Source organism: Ranitomeya imitator, chromosome 2 (assembly GCF_032444005.1).
Source record: "Ranitomeya imitator isolate aRanImi1 chromosome 2, aRanImi1.pri, whole genome shotgun sequence".
NCBI classification, from domain to species: Eukaryota; Metazoa; Chordata; class Amphibia; order Anura; family Dendrobatidae; genus Ranitomeya; species Ranitomeya imitator.
Window position 1 is genome coordinate 187814531 of NC_091283.1, and position 18183 is coordinate 187832713.

The 18183-nt window shown below is 44.0% G+C and overlaps 1 protein-coding gene across 3 annotated transcripts in view; it reads right to left on the bottom strand.

The window, feature by feature from the left end:
• Nucleotides 1–14807, bottom strand: part of GPKOW (G-patch domain and KOW motifs) — a 30777-nt gene extending 15970 nt beyond the window's left edge. Inside the window, exons 1-4 of one of the 3 annotated variants that reach the window (XM_069748335.1) lie at nucleotides 14631–14805; nucleotides 11311–11462; nucleotides 9421–9554; nucleotides 3300–7706 (exon numbers count right to left, since the gene is read on the bottom strand). In XM_069748335.1, coding sequence (XP_069604436.1) covers nucleotides 3449–5140 — 1692 coding nt within the window. In that variant the 5' untranslated portion in view covers nucleotides 5141–7706; nucleotides 9421–9554; nucleotides 11311–11462; nucleotides 14631–14805 and the 3' untranslated portion in view covers nucleotides 3300–3448. Of the gene's footprint in view, nucleotides 1–3299; nucleotides 7707–9420; nucleotides 9555–11310; nucleotides 11463–14630 lie in introns of those variants that run through there. The other 2 variants (XM_069748337.1, XM_069748336.1) reach the window with 2 other exon arrangements.
• Between the last annotated feature and the right edge of the window lie 3376 nt (nucleotides 14808–18183).

Below are 18183 nucleotides of genomic sequence, written 5' to 3' on the forward strand. Positions count from 1 at the left end.
TGGCGTCCGATCTCAATTCCAGCCAATTCTGCGTTGAAAAAGTAAAACAGTGCTTCTTCCCTTCCGAGCTCTCCCGTGTGCCCAAGCAGGGGTTTACCCCAACATATGGGGTATCAGCGTACTCAGGACAAATAGGATAACAACTTTTGGGGTCCAATTTCTCCTGCTACCCTTGGGAAAATACAAAACTCGGGGCTAAAACATATTTTTTGTGGGAAAAAAAAAGATTTTTTATTTTCACGGCTCTGCGTTATAAACTGTAGTGAAACACTTGGGGGTTCAAAGTTCTCACAACACATCTAGATTAGTTCCGTGGGGGGTCTAGTTTCCAAAATGGTGTCACTTGTGGGAGGTTTCTACTGTTTAGGTACATTAGGGGCTCTGCAAATGCAATGTGACACCTGCAGACCATTCCATCTAAGTCCTCATTCCAAATGGAGCTCCTTCCCTTCCGAGCCCTCCCATGCGCCCAAACAGTGGTTCCCCCCCCACATATGGGGTATCAGCGCACTCAGGACAAATTGGACAACAAATTGTGGGGTCAAATTTCTCCTTTTACCCTCGGAAAAATACAAAACTGGGGGCTAAAAAATAATTTTTGTGGGAAAAAATTTTTGTTTTATTTTTACGGCTCTCCATTATAAACTTCTGTGAAGCCCTTGGTGGGTCAAAGCGCTCAGCACACATCTAGATAAGTTCCTAAGGGGGTCTACTTTCCAAAATGGTGTCACTTGTGGGGGGTTTCTACTGTTTAGGTACATTAGGGGCTCTGCAAACGCAATGTGACACCTGCAGACCATTCCATCTAAGTCTGCATTCAAATGGCACTCCTTCCCTTCTGAGCCCTCCCATGTGCCCAAACAGTGGTTCCCCCCACATATGGTGTATCATCGCACTCAGGACAAATTGGGCAACAAATTTTGGGGTCCAATTTCTCCTGTTACCCTCAGGAAAATACAAAACTGGGGGCTAAAAAAATAATTTTTGTGGGAAAAAAATTTTGTTTTATTTTTACGGCTCTGCATTATAAACTTCTGTGAAGCACTTGGTGGGTCAAAGTGCTCACCACACCTCTAGATAAGTTCCTTAGGGGGTCTACTTTCCAAAATGGTGTCATTTGTGGGGGGTTTCAATGTTTAGGCACATCAGTGGCTCTTCAAACGCAACATGATGTCCCATCTCAATTCCTGTCAATTTTGCATTGAAAAGTCAAACGGCGCTCCTTCCCTTCCGAGCTCTCCCATCCGCCCAAACAGTGGTTTACCCCCACATATGGGCTATCAGCGTACTCAGGACAAATTGTACAACAACTTTTGGGGTCCAATTTCTTCTCTTACCCTTGGGAAAATAAAAAATTGGGGGCGAAAAGATAATTTTTGTGAAAAAATATGTTTTTTTATTTTTACGGTTCTACATTATAAACTTCTGTGAAGCACTTGTTGGGTCAAAGTGCTCACCACACCTCTAGATAAGTTCCTTAGGGGGTCTACTTTCCAAAATGGTGTCACTTGTGGGGGGTTTCAATGTTTAGCCACATCAGGGGCTCTCCAAACGAAACATGGCGTCCCATCTCAATTCCAGTCAATTTTGCATTGAAAAGTCAAATGGCACTCCTTCGCTTCCGAGCTCTGCCATGCGCCCAAACAGTGGTTTACCCCCACATGTGGGGTATTGGCATACTCAGGACAAATTGTACAACAATGTTTGGGGTCCATTTTCTCCTGTTACCCTTGGTAAAATAAAACAAATTGGAGCTGAACTACATTTTTTGTGAAAAAAAGTTAAATGTTCATTTTTATTTAAACATTCAAAAAATTCCTGTGAAGCACCAGAAGGGTTAATAAACTTCTTGAATATGGTTTTGAGCACCTTGAGGGGTGTAGTTTTTAGAATGGTGTCACACTTGGGTATTTTCTATCATATAGACCCCTCAAAATGACTTCAAATGAGATGTGGTCCCTAAAATAAAATGGTGTTGTAGAAATGAGAAATTGCTGGTCAACTTTTAACCCTTATAACTCCCTAACAAAAAAAAATTTTGGTTCCAAAATTGTGCTGATGTAAAGTAGACATGTGGGAAATGTTACTTATTAAGTATTTTGTGTGACATATCTCTGTGATTTAATTGCATAAAAATTCAAAGTTGGAAAATTGCGAAATTTTCATAATTTTCGCCAAATTTCCGTTTTTTTCACAAATAAACGCAGGTACTATCAAATAATTTTTACCATTGTCATGAAGTACAATATGTCACGAGAAAACAATGTCAGAATCACCAGGATCCATTGAAGCGTTCCAGAGTTATAACCTCATAAAGGGACAGTGGTCAGAATTGTAAAAATTGGCCCGGTCATTAACGTGCAAACCACCCTTGGGGGTAAAGGGGTTAATACCTTCGTCCCAATCAGTGATCTCAGGCGGCAAGGTGCCCGCGCCCCACCTGACACATCTCCCCATCCCTTGAAATGCTGACACTGTGAAGCCAAAAAATACAACCACGGATTAGGCAATGCCACCCCTCCCTCCATCTTTGGCCTTTGTAGAGTTTCCTGTTTAAATCTGGGTCTCTTTCCACCCCAGATCAGCTCGCCAAACAAGGATCTAATCCTCCGAAATCTATTCTGCGATATCCATATAGGGGAGTTGTGCAGCACATAAAGTAGCTGCGGCATCACAATCATCTTTATAAGGTTTATCCTGCCGATTACCGATAAATGTAACTTTTTCCACGCCTGAACCTTAGTACGTATTTTACGCAGAAGAGGTGCCAAATTCAGTTCCTCAAAACTAGTCAAAGGGAGAGCGATCTGGATCCCCAAGTATTTAAATTTATCAACTAGCCTCAACCTTGTGAAAGAGTCCCCCCCTCCACAATCCCCATCTATCAACATCATATTCGATTTGTCCCAATTGATCCTTAGGCCCGAGTAACTCCCGAATTCTTCAATAATGGCTTCCGTCCTAACCAGGGTCCCCTCAGAATCTTCCAAGAAAAGCAGAATATCATCAGCGTATAACGCTACTTTTTCTTCTGCATCCCCGTACATAAAACCCCTCACCTCTCGGGACCCTCTGATCTTCGCAGCAAGGGGTTCCACCAACAAGGCAAAGAGCAGCGGGGACAGAGGGCAGCCCTGTCTAGTACCCCTAGACCAGGGGTCCCCAACTCCAGGCCTCGAGGGCCGCCAACAGTGCAGGTTTTCAGGATTTCTTTAGTATTGCATCGGTGGTAATGTGATCATCTGCACAGGTGATGATTCCAACCCCTGTGCAATACTAAGGAAATCCTGAAAACCTGCACTGTTGGCGGCCCTCGAGGCCTGGAGTTGGGGACCACTGCCCTAGACAAAGAAAAGGTCTCAGAGAGAGCGTCATTCACTCTAATTTTGGCCACTGGAGAAGAGTACAACAGCCGCACCCAGGAAATAAATTTAGGTCCAAACCCCATTCATTCCAGCACTGACCACAGATAGCTCCACTCCACGCAATTAAAAGCCTTATGGGCGTCCAAGGATACCACAACCCGTTTACCGACATTATCAGAAGGGATTTGCAAATTTAAAAACAACCTTCTCAGATTGAGTGCCGTTGATTTGTTGGGCATAAAGCCTGACTGATCCGGGTGAATCAGTCTGTCAATCACCCTGGACAACCTATTTGCCAAAATCTTAATGTCGGCCGTCAGAAGTGAGATTGGTCTATAGGATTCTGGTAGTTGTGGGTCCTTGTCAGCTTTAGGGATAACAACCACAATAGCCTCTCTCATTGACAAAGGTAGCTCCCCTCTTTCCAATGAGCTATTATACACCTCCGACAGTTTGGCCAACAAAGTTTCTTTCAGTACCTTATAAACCTCAGCTGGAATACCATCCGCCCCCGGAGCCTTACCCCCAGCAACACCCACCAAAGCGGCCCCCAATTCTTCCTCCCCAATCGGCTCCTCCAACACCTCACATTCCTCTCTACTCAACCTAGGCAGGTCAATCCCCTCCAAGTAACCCGTCATGTCCTCAGCCCCCCTCTCCACACTAGAAGTATATAATTTATCATAGAATTTTCTAAACACTTCCAGAATTTGCTCCCCCTGAGTAACCAATGTTCCATCCTCCGTCTTAATAGAGTAGACATGCGAGGAATGCCTCTGTGCGGACGCCACTACCGAAAGTAAATACCCCACCTTTTCCCCCTCTGAATAGAAAGATGCTCTTTGAAAATCCCGCAATCTCTCCGCCTTTCTCAAATATAGTTGGTTGACCTCCTGTTGAGCCTTCCTCATCCGACTCTGAGACTCCCTAGTGCAATGGGCCCCCAATGCCGCCTCAGCTGCCTTCAGTTCCTCCAGGACAGCTTGATCCTGTACTCTAGTCCTTGTCTTGTGTCGTGAAATGTCCCAAAACAAAATGCCCCTTAAATACGCCTTCATAGTGTCCCATACTACATGACATTCTGCACTACCATCGTTAATCTTAAAAAACTCCTCTATCTCCGCCCCTACCCTCTCCATATCCAGGAGCTGTAACCAGGAGGGGTGAACCTTCCATCCCATCTTCCGTGACCCAACCTCCTCTGATAACTTTAAAGAGACCTGAACTGGACTATGATCTGATAGAATCCTGGGACTATATTCCACCCCACTTAACAATTCGTTCATCCCATCATTACCCAAGGCGACATCAATTCGAGACATAGAACCATACGTGGTCGAGTAACAGGAGTAAGAATATGTATTAACATTGCGAACCCGCCATAAGTCAATCCAGCCTATTTCTCTAAGATAGTTCCCAAAAGGAGTGCCGTTACCGTCCCTGCGTAGCGGAGCGTGATTACTCTTATCCCAATGGTCGTCAGCAATGTTGTTCACATCTCCCACCACCAGAAGGGGAACCCTGACCCATCCTCTCATATGCTCCAAAATCTCTTGAATTTTCTTACCAGAATACGGCGGGGGTATATATAGTGAAACGATGCAAATCAAACGATTAAAAATTTTACACACTAAAAGGACATATTGACCATCTTTATCAGTTTTTACCTCAATTTCCTCAAATGGAGTACTTGTATGGATCAAAACAGACACCCCCCTTGCATAATTAGAGAACGTCGAGTGATACGCCCTGCACACCCATTTCTTCTGTAACATATCAACTTTTTCCTCCACTAAATGAGTTTCTTGCAGGCATATCACCGAGGGCCTCTGTTTCAATAGGTACTGAAATATTGCCGCACGCTTAGTAGCATCCGCTAACCCCTAAACATTCCAACTTATAATATTAACATTCCCTCCCATTTCCTTAAAAGAAGATAAAAGATGAGAATCGTCTCCCCCAGGTCTCCACCAATGCCCTCCTCCCCCCACCCCAACAACTAAACCAACCTTCCCCATCTGAAACTCAAAATAACTCAGATACGCCGAACTTTCTTTCTCTATATGAGAACTGAGAGCACTTGATATGCCCTAGAACTAAGTCCTTTACCGTCCATCTCTCCCCCTCCCACCGCGACCAATATGAACTATTCATTGCGCCGCCGAACACAATACTGTAACCATTGGGTGCATTTAGTCTAACTACACCAATCACATTCAAAAAGAACCCCTCCCCCAAAGTGAGGCAGAACCAGTAGAGTTATAGATCTTCAGAATCAGTCTCAACGGTTCCGATCAGTGCCAATTTTCTTGGCGTTAGTGTCCAGCCAGTGTCCAGCCATTGCATCGCCTCCTCCGGACTTTGAAAAAATTGAACACGGTCCAGCGCCACCACCCTGAGCTTAGCTGGGTAGAGCATTGAGTATTTTAGGTCCAGTTCACGGAGCCGTCGCTTGACTTCACCAAACTTCATTCTGAGTTTCTGCACCGATGCCGAGTAGTCCGGATAAATGGAGATCCGATTTGACGTCTGTACGTTTCTAGAATACTTGTGGCCCCTGCTAGCCGACGGCTCCCATGTAGGATAGGAACCATGTATATCGGTCCTGCGAGCACCCTGAGCCACAGAGGGTACACGGAGGGATTCAATCTCTTGGTCAGAGAACCATGGATTGCGGTCAGTGACGAAGTCCACTGAGGGGAACTAGAGGATAAGCTGGGGTCGGCGGCGGAGGGCTCCTCGGATTGATCATGCACCCTTAAGACCAGGGAATACTGGTCATACGCCTTTAAGACCAGGGAATACTGGTCATGTGCCTTTAAGACCAGGCGCCTTTAAGAACAGAGAAAACTGGTCATGCGCCTTTAAGACCAGGGACTACTGGTCGTGTGCCTTTAAGACCAGGTACTTCCTTACCCGGGTACTGTGTAGAGTTGATGTGCCCCTTTAATGCAAAAATACTGTCACCCCAGTGTGAGCTGGCCGGGTGGACCAAGATGGCCACCGGGAGTTGCAGAGTTGATAAAATCCCGCAGAGAGTGAGAAGCGCCAATTCAGGGCGCGGAGCCACGGACACGATGTTGAATAGGCCCAAGCCGGGGCCTAAATTTCTGTACCGGCGGGCGACACCAGCGGGGCGTTCCAGGCAAGACTTCCAGGATGCGGCCTACACATCGGCCGATACCGGGGGCTAAATTTTTGCAGCCATCCAGAGCGTTACCTCAGAGAGGTGGGCCACAGGGAAGTGGCTGAGGCTGTCTGTCAGCATGTGGATATCCCTCTGAAGATGGATCCACTCACCATTGGTGCACGTCCTGGCATGGAGCCGCCGCAGATGTGGGTTTCAGCGCTGTTCTGTGCAGCGTGGACGGTGCAGGGATAAGCCTCAACCCATCATCCGTTTGTTAGGGAGGTGGAGAGGAACCGTCCGCCTCCTTGTGCCATCCGCTTTCACAGTGGTGGGACAGTGGGGGCTGCTCGGACGCCATAGAGAGGGGCCTCTGTACGTCCACGGAGTTCAGTCCGGGTGAACAGGGCCAGTTGTCCGGCATTAGGCCTGGCTCCAGGAGAGGATACATGGAGGCGACACTCCATGTGGTCGCCTGCTGCTGGTGTGGGGAGATCGGGACCATGAAGGAACCGTCGCCCCTGAGGTGAGCTCAGGCATGGCTTCCCACGTCGCAGGAGAGGGTACGGGGAGGTATACTCGCCGTGCTCGCCTGTTGATGGTTCGGAGGGGATCGGAATCTTGAAAGGAACCGTCGCCCCCTTCACTCCGTTAATTAAAAAATAAAAATTTACAGAAAAGTAAAAAATAAAATAAAAACGTTGGGGTCTGAACCAGACCCAAATGCCTCCTACAGACACTAAGCAAGAACTGGTTAGCTGAGAGCCAGCAGGAGGGTGTATACTGCAGGGGAGGAGCCGAGAGCCAGCAGGAGGGTGTATACTGCAGGGGAGGAGCCGAGAGCCAGCAGGAGGTGTATACTGCAGGGGAGGAGCCGAGAGCCAGCAGGAGGTGTATACTGCAGGGGAGGAGCCGAGAGCCAGCAGGAGGTGTATACTGCAGGAGAGGAGCTGAGAGCCAGCAGGAGGGTGTATACTGCAGGGGAGGAGCTGAGAGCCAGCAGGAGGGTGTATACTGCAGGGAAGGAGCTGAGAGCCGGCAGGAGGGTGTATACTGTAGGGGAGGAGAGAACTTTCCTTGTATCACTTAGTGTCAGCCTCCTAGTGACAGCAGCATACACCCACGGTCTGTGTCCCCCAATGAGGCGAAGGAGAAAACATGATTTCAGGGTGGCCTAACATATTGCTGCACCGGAGCCACATCATCGTCCAGCACTGCAGAGGGAAGGAGTCACAGGATCTGGTTAGTACAGGTAAGCGTTTAGAAACAGAGATACACCAATAACAATAGAGGATTTATATATATATATATATATATATATATATATATATATATATATATATATATATATATATATATATATATATATTATTTTCCAAGTTATAATAGTGATGGTGTTCTGTGAAAAATAGTGACTAAACACTAGGATAGGAGACCAACCACATCAACTGAAAACATGAACAGCCAAGAGAGTGTAACCCACACAGAAAATCAGTATAAATTGCCTTTATTAAGGTAGAAGTGGCATAATAAAAGTATATAAAATAATTAAGTACGCAAATTTATGACAGGAAAATAAGAAAAAAATCTTATATAATTAAAATATCAAAAAATAGATATAAATATAAATTGGTGACCCCAATATAGCCACTGCAGATTATATGCCAAAATGGTGTAAAAAAATATAAAAAAAAATCATAAAAAAATCCAAGTGAGTGGATCAAACAATATATTAAGAATAAAGTGCAATAATATCACTCACTTACATAATTGAACACCAGTGATTGAAGACACTGGCTATAAAAAAACTGTGCAATATAGGGTAACAGTGTATGCTTGAAACCGAAGGTTAAAACCAGACCAGCGGACGCAGAAAAAATACTTATAAAGTGCAAAGTGCAATAATAGTAAACATCAGCTAAGGGACATAAGTATCTGCAAAATACCTTTTAGGGTCACCACATCCCGTCACCACGCACACCCTGACGCGCGTTTCGGAATATCTTCCTTCGTCACGCAAAAAAAGTTTTCCAGGTGCGGTGAAAGATGCGCACAGATACAGGCTTCCAAGCGCTAATCATGGTGGACACTACCTCTGGAGAACCAAGCTTAGGTCGGAATCCAGGATCAGGGACTCTAGCGTATTTTTCGAGCACGCCGGAATCACTTGGTTAGCACACGAGCATGCTCGGATACAGCCTTATTCAAGAACGTTCGCTTATCACTAATCCTTATGCGTAAGAGAAGCCAGGCCATTATATTTAAAGGGATAGTCTCACAAACAAAAGTGCTGTCTAATCGATAGATGATAGAAAATTAAACATTTTCACAATTGGATGCTTTTTAAAAAAAAAAAAAAAGTTACTGTGCAGAGATAAATTCATGATGGCGCGCCCGCCGTATCCAGTGTAATGGTCTGTGCCTGACCATGTGGAGAAGATTTCGCTGATTGTTTGCATTAATGGCATAGAAGGGAAGATAAGGTGATATTCTCTGCTGGTGGTGCTGGCAGGGGTGTCCCATGCATGTGATGTTACTCCCCTCTGACGCTTTATCTAAGTAGCGATGACAGGCGCTATAGCAGAGGACCTTTGAGCTCAGTGGCCGGACATATAAACTGTGAAAAAAACATAATATACATGTCCGGCCACTGAGCTCCTTGTACTTCGCTGTTGCGATTTATTGAGGCGAGATGAAGCTCCGCTGCTATAGCACATACCATGCTACTTAGATGAAAGGAAGCGGCACGGAGGAGAGCAACAGCCCCTGCCAGGGCCTCAGACAATACTCACTTATCCTCCTTCTGACGGATTACTACAACCAGCAGCTACAGCTCGTCTATATGGCCGTGACACACAGGCTCCATCTCTGCAAAGCAACAGAGACAGATTCCCTATAAACAGACAAGAAGGGGGAGAGACGACTTACAGACTCCGGCCGCAGGCTCACATTTACTTTGTCTCCGTCTTCGTAGCCATCGGGTACTTTGTTTTGCATTAGTAGGGGGATGCTGATCGTTTGGTTGCTCCCATCTGAATCATCCTGATCTTTTTTCCGAGACTCTTTACAAGATAACAAAAAAAAAAAAAATAAGACACAAAAATAAGGACATAAGATGTACTATGTCCACCGTAAGTCGTCTCCTTGCAGCTGATCCCAAATCTTTCCCGTTAGATGATGGCTGTGATATTCCACCATCATGTGCCTCTAATAGTCATTGCTGAAGCGGACCTCTGGCCGTGGCTGTTAATCTGTTAAATGCCACTGTCAATCTGAAGACCCCCATGCCAGTCATCACGGTACTCCTGTAGCCAGCCTGTAGCCATCATTCATAGGAGAATGCGATTTACACTGTACACAACAGTACTATAGCGCTGACGTGTATAGTGCAAATGATCAGATGATAGCAGGTTCAAGTCCCCTAAAGCGTCTAACAAATACAGTGGAAAGTTATAAAAGAAAAAAAAAAAAAGCTTTACACAATATGGAAAAAAAAAAAATTCAAATCACCCCCCTTTTCCCTACATTAAAAAAAAAAAAATACACGCGGTTTCCCTGCGTTCATAAAAGTCTGATCTATCAAAATATAAAATACAGATCGTTAAACCATGTAGCGAAAAAAAAACCTCAAAATGCCAGAATTGCGTTTTTTTCGGCAATCGCAATAACACCAAAATAAAATGCAATAAAAGGTGATCAAAAAATTGTATTCACCCAAAAATTTTATCAATAAAAACAATCGGCTCAGGGCTAAAAAAAACAAAAAACAAACAAACAAAAAAAAAAAAACACAAAAAAAAAAAAAAACACAAGTCCTCACAGCTTATTATCCCAAAAATTTAAAACGTTAAGGCTCTTGGAAAATGGCGACAAGCGGAAAAAAGGGGTTTTTTTTAACCAAGTTGCATGTTTTTTTTTTTCAACACAATAAAAAATAACAATTTGATATTTTGAGTTAGATATCGGTCTAATCACGTTTTGTATGAAAATCTGCAGAAATTCCATTGCTGTCATTTATAGTATTGCATTTGTGAGGAGCAGGCGTGGAGAGGCCAATAATGGATCTGGAGACACCTCATGTTCCTCCCCATGGATGTTACAGGGAAAACGATGCCCCACTCAGAAACGCCCTCTATGAGCCATGGTGCCACCGGTAAGATAAGCTCTCGCTGGCAGACTATGCCCGGCAGGTCGATGGAATGGTCGATATGAGGGACTGTATGGTCAGGGGAAGCTCCTCGCTAGGATTTTCTAAGGCCACACCATGCTGGACAAGCTTCAGTATAAAATGGCTGGTCAGTATGAAACCTCCCTTTAAGTACGTCCCATGTTCACATTTACAAACTACACAGCTCATACAGACGGGCTTACAGCCAAGCTTCAGGAAACTGTCACTGTGTGACTGCGGACTTGTGAATCTTCACAGCACGCTCTGTGCACGCTGTCATGATTCTCCGGATGTTGGTGAGTGCGTGATTGCAAACATGTGATATGCATTCATGTGGTCACAAGCAGACTAGACGGGTGCAGCCTTGCTCAATGCAAGAGAATTGAACAAGGCCCGCCAAGTCTACCCATAATGTGGCCGGAAGTATGTAAATCACATACCTGCAGTCATATGATCACCCGCTCCCAGTGCCAGAGAATCATGGCAGTGCGCACACTGCATGCTGTCAGGATTCACAAAGTGACTGCAGACTTTCACGCCAAGCCTGGACAGCCCCTTTAAAACCCCTGCCATGCCCTATTCTATTTTGCACGGGGGTGCATTCTCTCTGATCCAAACTTGAATGGATGCAATCAGTAATGAGACAGTACCGTCAATAAGCTCCTGTACGGCCTGCGAGAGCATCGGGTCCAGCTCCGTCTGTGTGCCGCCATTTTCAGTTCTCTCCTTACTCAGCTGGGACCACCGGTTCTTCTGTATCAGTGGGATCACGAGAGGTTTGGCCTCCTGGACGGGTTTAGTGCTACAAAGAGTAAAAATATTAATGCTTAAAAATATTTTCTTCCACGATTTAAAAAGACAAAAAAAAACAAAAAACGAGTCCTTCCTAGAGCTCTTCTACTGCTCTGCTGCTCCAGCACTGTATTTCATGCATCCCACCCATGACCAATGAGATCAGGATTAACAAAAGCTTCTTCTCTAGTGCCCATCTAATCAGTACACACAGAAGAATAAAGCAAGGTAGCAGGAACGGTTTAGAGACTGGCGGGCTCCATGATTGAGGCGCGAGGGGCTACTGGCCACAAGTAGAGGATCATTAGTCACACTCAGGTGTGATTGTTTAGACACACTGATAGGACATTTAGATTGTGAGCCCCAATGGGCACAGTGGCGAAAATGTGTGTGAAGCGCCGTGTAATTAATGGCACTATATAAGTGATTAAAAAATAAACATTGCCAAAAAAAAACATTATCCCCTATGCACAGGACAGGGAAAACCTTGCTGATCACAGGGGGTCTGACCTTTGAGACCCCCATCAGGGCACTGTAACCCAGAGACTAGGACCCTACTGCCGCATCTTGTATAGATCATATGCACACACTCAACCTTTGCTCCATTCATTGACTATTTGTCTGTTGGTGTTCAGCTATTTCTGCCATCCCATTAACAGTGAATAAAGCGGAGACCGCACACCTCCACATCGGTACAGCATTGTGTTCAAGAGTCACAGATACTCAATCTTGAGGATCGCTACGGATAAATATAGGGCCTAACTTGAAGGTTGGGGAATAATCCTTTAAAAGGAAATCCATCAGCAATCATTTCTATCCCATCTGAGAGCAGCGTGATGTAGGGGCAGAGACACTGATTCCAGCTATGTGTCACTTACTGGGCTGTGTGCTGCTGGTTTGATAAATTCATAGTTTTATCTGCAGTAGATCTAGCAGAGCTCCGAATGCTGAGCCCTGTATAACTCTGCCCACGCCTCTGATTGGCAGCTTCCCATGTGTACACTGTTGCCAATCAGTGGTGGGGTTATACAGAGCTCGTGAATATGGAGGACTACACTGCCGCAAGTTTACTAGTCCTCTAGAGATTATTACAGAACACAGCTTTGTAAGTGACACCACTAGAATCAAGGTCTGTGTCCCTACATTATGCTACTTAGGTGGCAAAAACCTGGTGACAGATTCCCTTTAAAAGTTATTGTCTATCCCAAAGATAGGCAACCACTTGCGGACCAGTAGGGGCCTAAAAGCTGGGACCCCCACTGATCCTGAGAATGGGGCTATGAATGGGACTAACTCCATTAACTATGCATGTCAGTGTATTCTGCCATCGCTGGCAGTCCCATAGGGAATAAGTAAAGGATGTCAGGGTCCTGTTCTTGGCATCAGCAGTCAGGACCGCCACTGATCCACGAGATGTCGACCCTCCTTAGGATAGGTAATAGCTGGAGCCTGAGTGATAGTTTCCTGCTGTGACGCATCTGTAATACACCTCTGGTCTCATTACCATCAATCCCAGGAGGTGCGCACAAGTCGGCTCACGCGCTAATAGCCTGCGGCTTATACTGATGAGTTACAGGAACATTTTCCAAAACGAATGGAAAAAGAGAGAACATGAATTTTCCATCACTAAACTCTGCTGACAGCGGCGTCTCCTCCAGAGTGACATCACCGGGGGTCGGACGATGTCATGTCCCCAGTGATCTGCCATGGGAGCGCGCCGGACAGTGTTTAGTGAATGCGGATGTCATGTGATCAGGTCCGAAGAGACAAATGGCGCAGCGAGAGCGCAGAAGACAAGCGGTGACCAAACATAAGCGGCAGCGCTGCATTACAGCTGCATTTCCAGGAGACTTTTTTTTTCTGTTGACATTTTAGGGAGTTTTTTGTGGGATGATTTATAGTTAGGAATGACATTCATATTATCCTATAATGTACTGAAAAATAGTGAAAAAATAAATTAATTGTGGTGAAATAGTGGAAAAAAAAAAAGAGGCGTCTGTTGTGTGGTAAAGATTACTTGACAACACGATTCTCCGTGTCAGTGCGATTACGGTGATATCAGACTTGAGTAGTCAGTTTAATTCTATTATCTTATTGGTAAAAAAAAAAAAAAAAAAATCTAAATTTTATAAAGAAAGCATTAAAAAAAAAAAAAGCCTCTTTTCATTTGTGTTGCCATTTTCAATGACCAATATATTTATTATTCATTTATTATTTATTATTATTTTAATTTATCATTGGGACACAACAGGACACGTTTTTGGGCGAGATGTGGATTTTATTGATACAACACATGAATTGTTTTTTATTACAATTGCTGCTGTAATTCAGGGGTTTAGATTTTTTCTTTATCAGTTTTATATTTTCAGTGATTGTGGACGGTGAGACATCAAATATGTCTTTTTATTCCAGTCTTTTTTTGTTTTTCATTATGAGAGTTGACCCTGCGATTGCCATAGCAGCTGAGGATGTACTGAAGGCCCCGTCACTGCCATCTTGGCACGTCTGTGGACCCCGGCCTGTGGTGGGAACCTTCTGAAGACCCTCAGCTTCTATGACAACTCATCAGCCCTCCGCAAAAAGCGAAGGACGCCCCGTTTAGACGCTGCGGTCACCGATTCACCGCGCCAATTAACAGCAGTGACAGGAGCCTGCTCTGATCGCTGCCACACAGAGGGGCCCAGCCCGATCCCCCCCATCTATGGTGACCCTACACCCGTCCTGCAGCGATGACATCCCCGTCCGTCACTGGGGCCAGTGATTGTCTGCAGCGGTCACAAGATCCATCCCCTTATCTATGGTGACCCTACACCCGTCCTGCAGCGATGACATCCCCGTCCGTCACTGGGGCCAGTGATTGTCTGCAGCGGTCACAAGATCCATCCCCCCATCTATGGTGACCCTACACCCGTCCTGCAGCGATGACATCCCCGTCCATCACTGGGGCCAGTGATTGTCTGCAGCGGTCACATGATGACAGGACGCTGCAGGGCAGGAACGGGGAAGATATTTCCGATGGGATTCTACCAGAACAAAAATAATCTGACGGATCCCATAGAAATATCCGCTGTGTGCACACAGACTTACAGGACGGGCAGGGATAGAAGGCGACAATACTGAGAACTACTACTCCCAGCCTCCTGACTGGTAAGGCTGGCTGACTGCCCACTGCCCTCACCTCAGCAGCTCCTTCCCCTCCGCCGCCAGCACATACTCCTTCTCCTCCCCATCTTCCGCCTCCTTATGGCCGCTAGTGACAAGCTTCGGTCTGGAGACACGACTGAACCCGAAAGATACCGGAGCCTGAGAAGAACCGGAGGCCGCCATCATTATTTCCCCATTCACCTCGCACTGCATGTTGGGAAGCGGCGCCCGTGTATCGCGCGGCATGCCGGGTAATGTAGTTCTTTGATGAGGCGCAGCTCAGTCAGCCGAGCTGTGAGAAAACTACGACTCCCAGCAAGTCACGCTATAGACGTCTTTTCTCACTTTAGCTGAGAGTTGTAGTGTGACCAGCAGCGGCTGGTAGCGGGGACGGACTAAACTGCATATTGGGATGATGGGATGATGGGATGATGGGCTGCAATACTAGACTCCACCACTAGATGGCAGCACATTTTACAAATGCAGCCCAGGAAATGACTTCTTGTAATGTAGCAAGAAGGGAATATGGGTATATCTATTGTTCTGTATGGGGATTATGGGTGAAATATCACAAATACACATGTCCAGGAACATACTTCATCTACTTCTGATAGGAATATGGGTATATCTATTGTTCTGTATGGGGATTATGGGTGAAATATCACAAATACACATGCCCAGGAACATATTTCATATACTTCTGCTAGGAATATGGGTATATCTATTGTTCTGTATGGGGATTATGGGTGAAATATCACAAATACACATGCCCAGGAACATATTTCATATACTTCTGCTAGGAATATGGGTATATCTATTGTTCTGTATGGGGATTATGGGTGAAATATCACAAATACACATGCCCAGGAACATATTTCATATACTTCTGCTAGGAATATGGGTATATCTATTGTTCTGTATGGGGATTATGGGTGAAATATCACAAATACACATGCCCAGGAACATACTTCATCTACTTCTGATAGGAATATGGGTATATCTATTGTTCTGTATGGGGATTATGGGTGAAATATCACAAATACACATGCCCAGGAACATACTTCATCTACTTCTGATAGGAATATGGGTATATCTATTGTTCTGTATGGGGATTATGGGTGAAATATCACAAATACACATGCCCAGGAACATATTTCATATACTTCTGCTAGGAATATGGGTATATCTATTGTTCTGTATGGGGATTATGGGTGAAATATCACAAATACACATGCCCAGGAACATATTTCATATACTTCTGCTAGGAATATGGGTATATCTATTGTTCTGTATGGGGATTATGGGTGAAATATCACAAATACACATGCCCAGGAACATACTTCATATACTTCTGCTAGGAATATGGGTATATCTATTGTTCTGTATGGGGATTATGGGTGAAATATCACAAATACACATGCTCAGGAACATACTTCATATACTTCTGCTAGGAATATGGGTATATCTATTGTTCTGTATGGGGATTATGGGTGAAATATCACAAATACACATGCCCAGGAACATACTTCATATACTTCTGATAGGAATATGGGTATATCTATTGTTCTGTATGGGGATTATGGGTGAAATATCACAAATACACATGCCCAGGAACATACTTCATATACTTCTGCTAGGAATATGGGTATATCTATTGTTCTGTATGGGGATTATGGGTGAAATATCACAAATACACATGCCCAGGAACATACTTCATCTACTTCTGATAGGAATATGGGTATATCTATTGTTCTGTATGGGGATTATGGGTGAAATATCACAAATACACATGCCCAGGAACATACTTCATATACTTCTGCTAGGAATATGGGTATATCTATTGTTCTGTATGGGGATTATGGGTGAAATATCACAAATACACATGCCCAGGAACATACTTCATATACTTCTGCTAGGAATATGGGTATATCTATTGTTCTGTATGGGGATTATGGGTGAAATATCACAAATACACATGCCCAGGAACATACTTCATCTACTTCTGCTAGGAATATGGGTATATCTATTGTTCTGTATGGGGATTATGGGTGAAATATCACAAATACACATGCCCAGGAACATACTTCATCTACTTCTGATAGGAATATGGGTATATCTATTGTTCTGTATGGGGATTATGGGTGAAATATCACAAATACACATGCCCAGGAACATACTTCATATACTTCTGATAGGAATATGGGTATATCTATTGTTCTGTATGGGGATTATGGGTGAAATATCACAAATACACATGCCCAGGAACATAATTCATCTACTTCTGCTAGGAATATGGGTATAATTATTGTTCTGTATGGGGATTATGGGTGAAATATCACAAATACACATGCTCAGGAACATACTTCATATACTTCTGCTAGGAATATGGGTATAATTATTGTTCTGTATGGGGATTATGGGTGAAATATCACAAATACACATGCTCAGGAACATACTTCATATACTTCTGCTAGGAATATGGGTATAATTATTGTTCTGTATAGGGATTATGGGTGAAATATCACAAATACACATGCTCAGGAACATACTTCATCTACTTCTGATAGGAATATGGGTATAATTATTGTTCTGTATGGGGATTATGGGTGAAATATCACAAATACACATGCCCAGGAACATACTTCATCTACTTCTGATAGGAATATGGGTATAATTATTGTTCTGTATGGGGATTATGGGTGAAATATCACAAATACACATGCCCAGGAACATACTTCATCTACTTCTGATAGGAATATGGGTATAATTATTGTTCTGTATGGGGATTATGGGTGAAATATCACAAATACACATGCTCAGGAACATATTTCATCTACTTCTGATAGGAATATGGGTATAATTATTGTTCTGTATGGGGATTATAGGTGAAATATCACAAATACACATGCTCAGGAACATATTTCATCTACTTCTGATAGGAATATGGGTATAATTATTGTTCTGTATGGGGATTATGGGTGAAATATCACAAATACACATGCCCAGGAACATATTTCATCTACTTCTGATAGGAATATGGGTATAATTATTGTTCTGTATGGGGATTATGGGTGAAATATCACAAATACACATGCCCAGGAACATACTTCATCTACTTCTGATAGGAATATGGGTATATCTATTGTTCTGTATGGGGATTATGGGTGAAATATCACAAATACACATGCCCAGGAACATACTTCATCTACTTCTGATAGGAATATGGGTATATCTATTGTTCTGTATGGGGATTATGGGTGAAATATCACAAATACACATGCCCAGGAACATATTTCATCTACTTCTGATAGGAATATGGGTATAATTATTGTTCTGTATGGGGATTATGGGTGAAATATCACAAATACACATGCCCAGGAACATATTTCATCTACTTCTGATAGGAATATGGGTATAATTATTGTTTTGTATGGGGATTATGGGTGAAATATCACAAATACACATGCCCAGGAACATACTTCATCTACTTCTGATAGGAATATGGGTATATCTATTGATCTGTATGGGGATTATGGGTGAAATATCACAAATACACATGCCCAGGAACATACTTCATCTACTTCTGA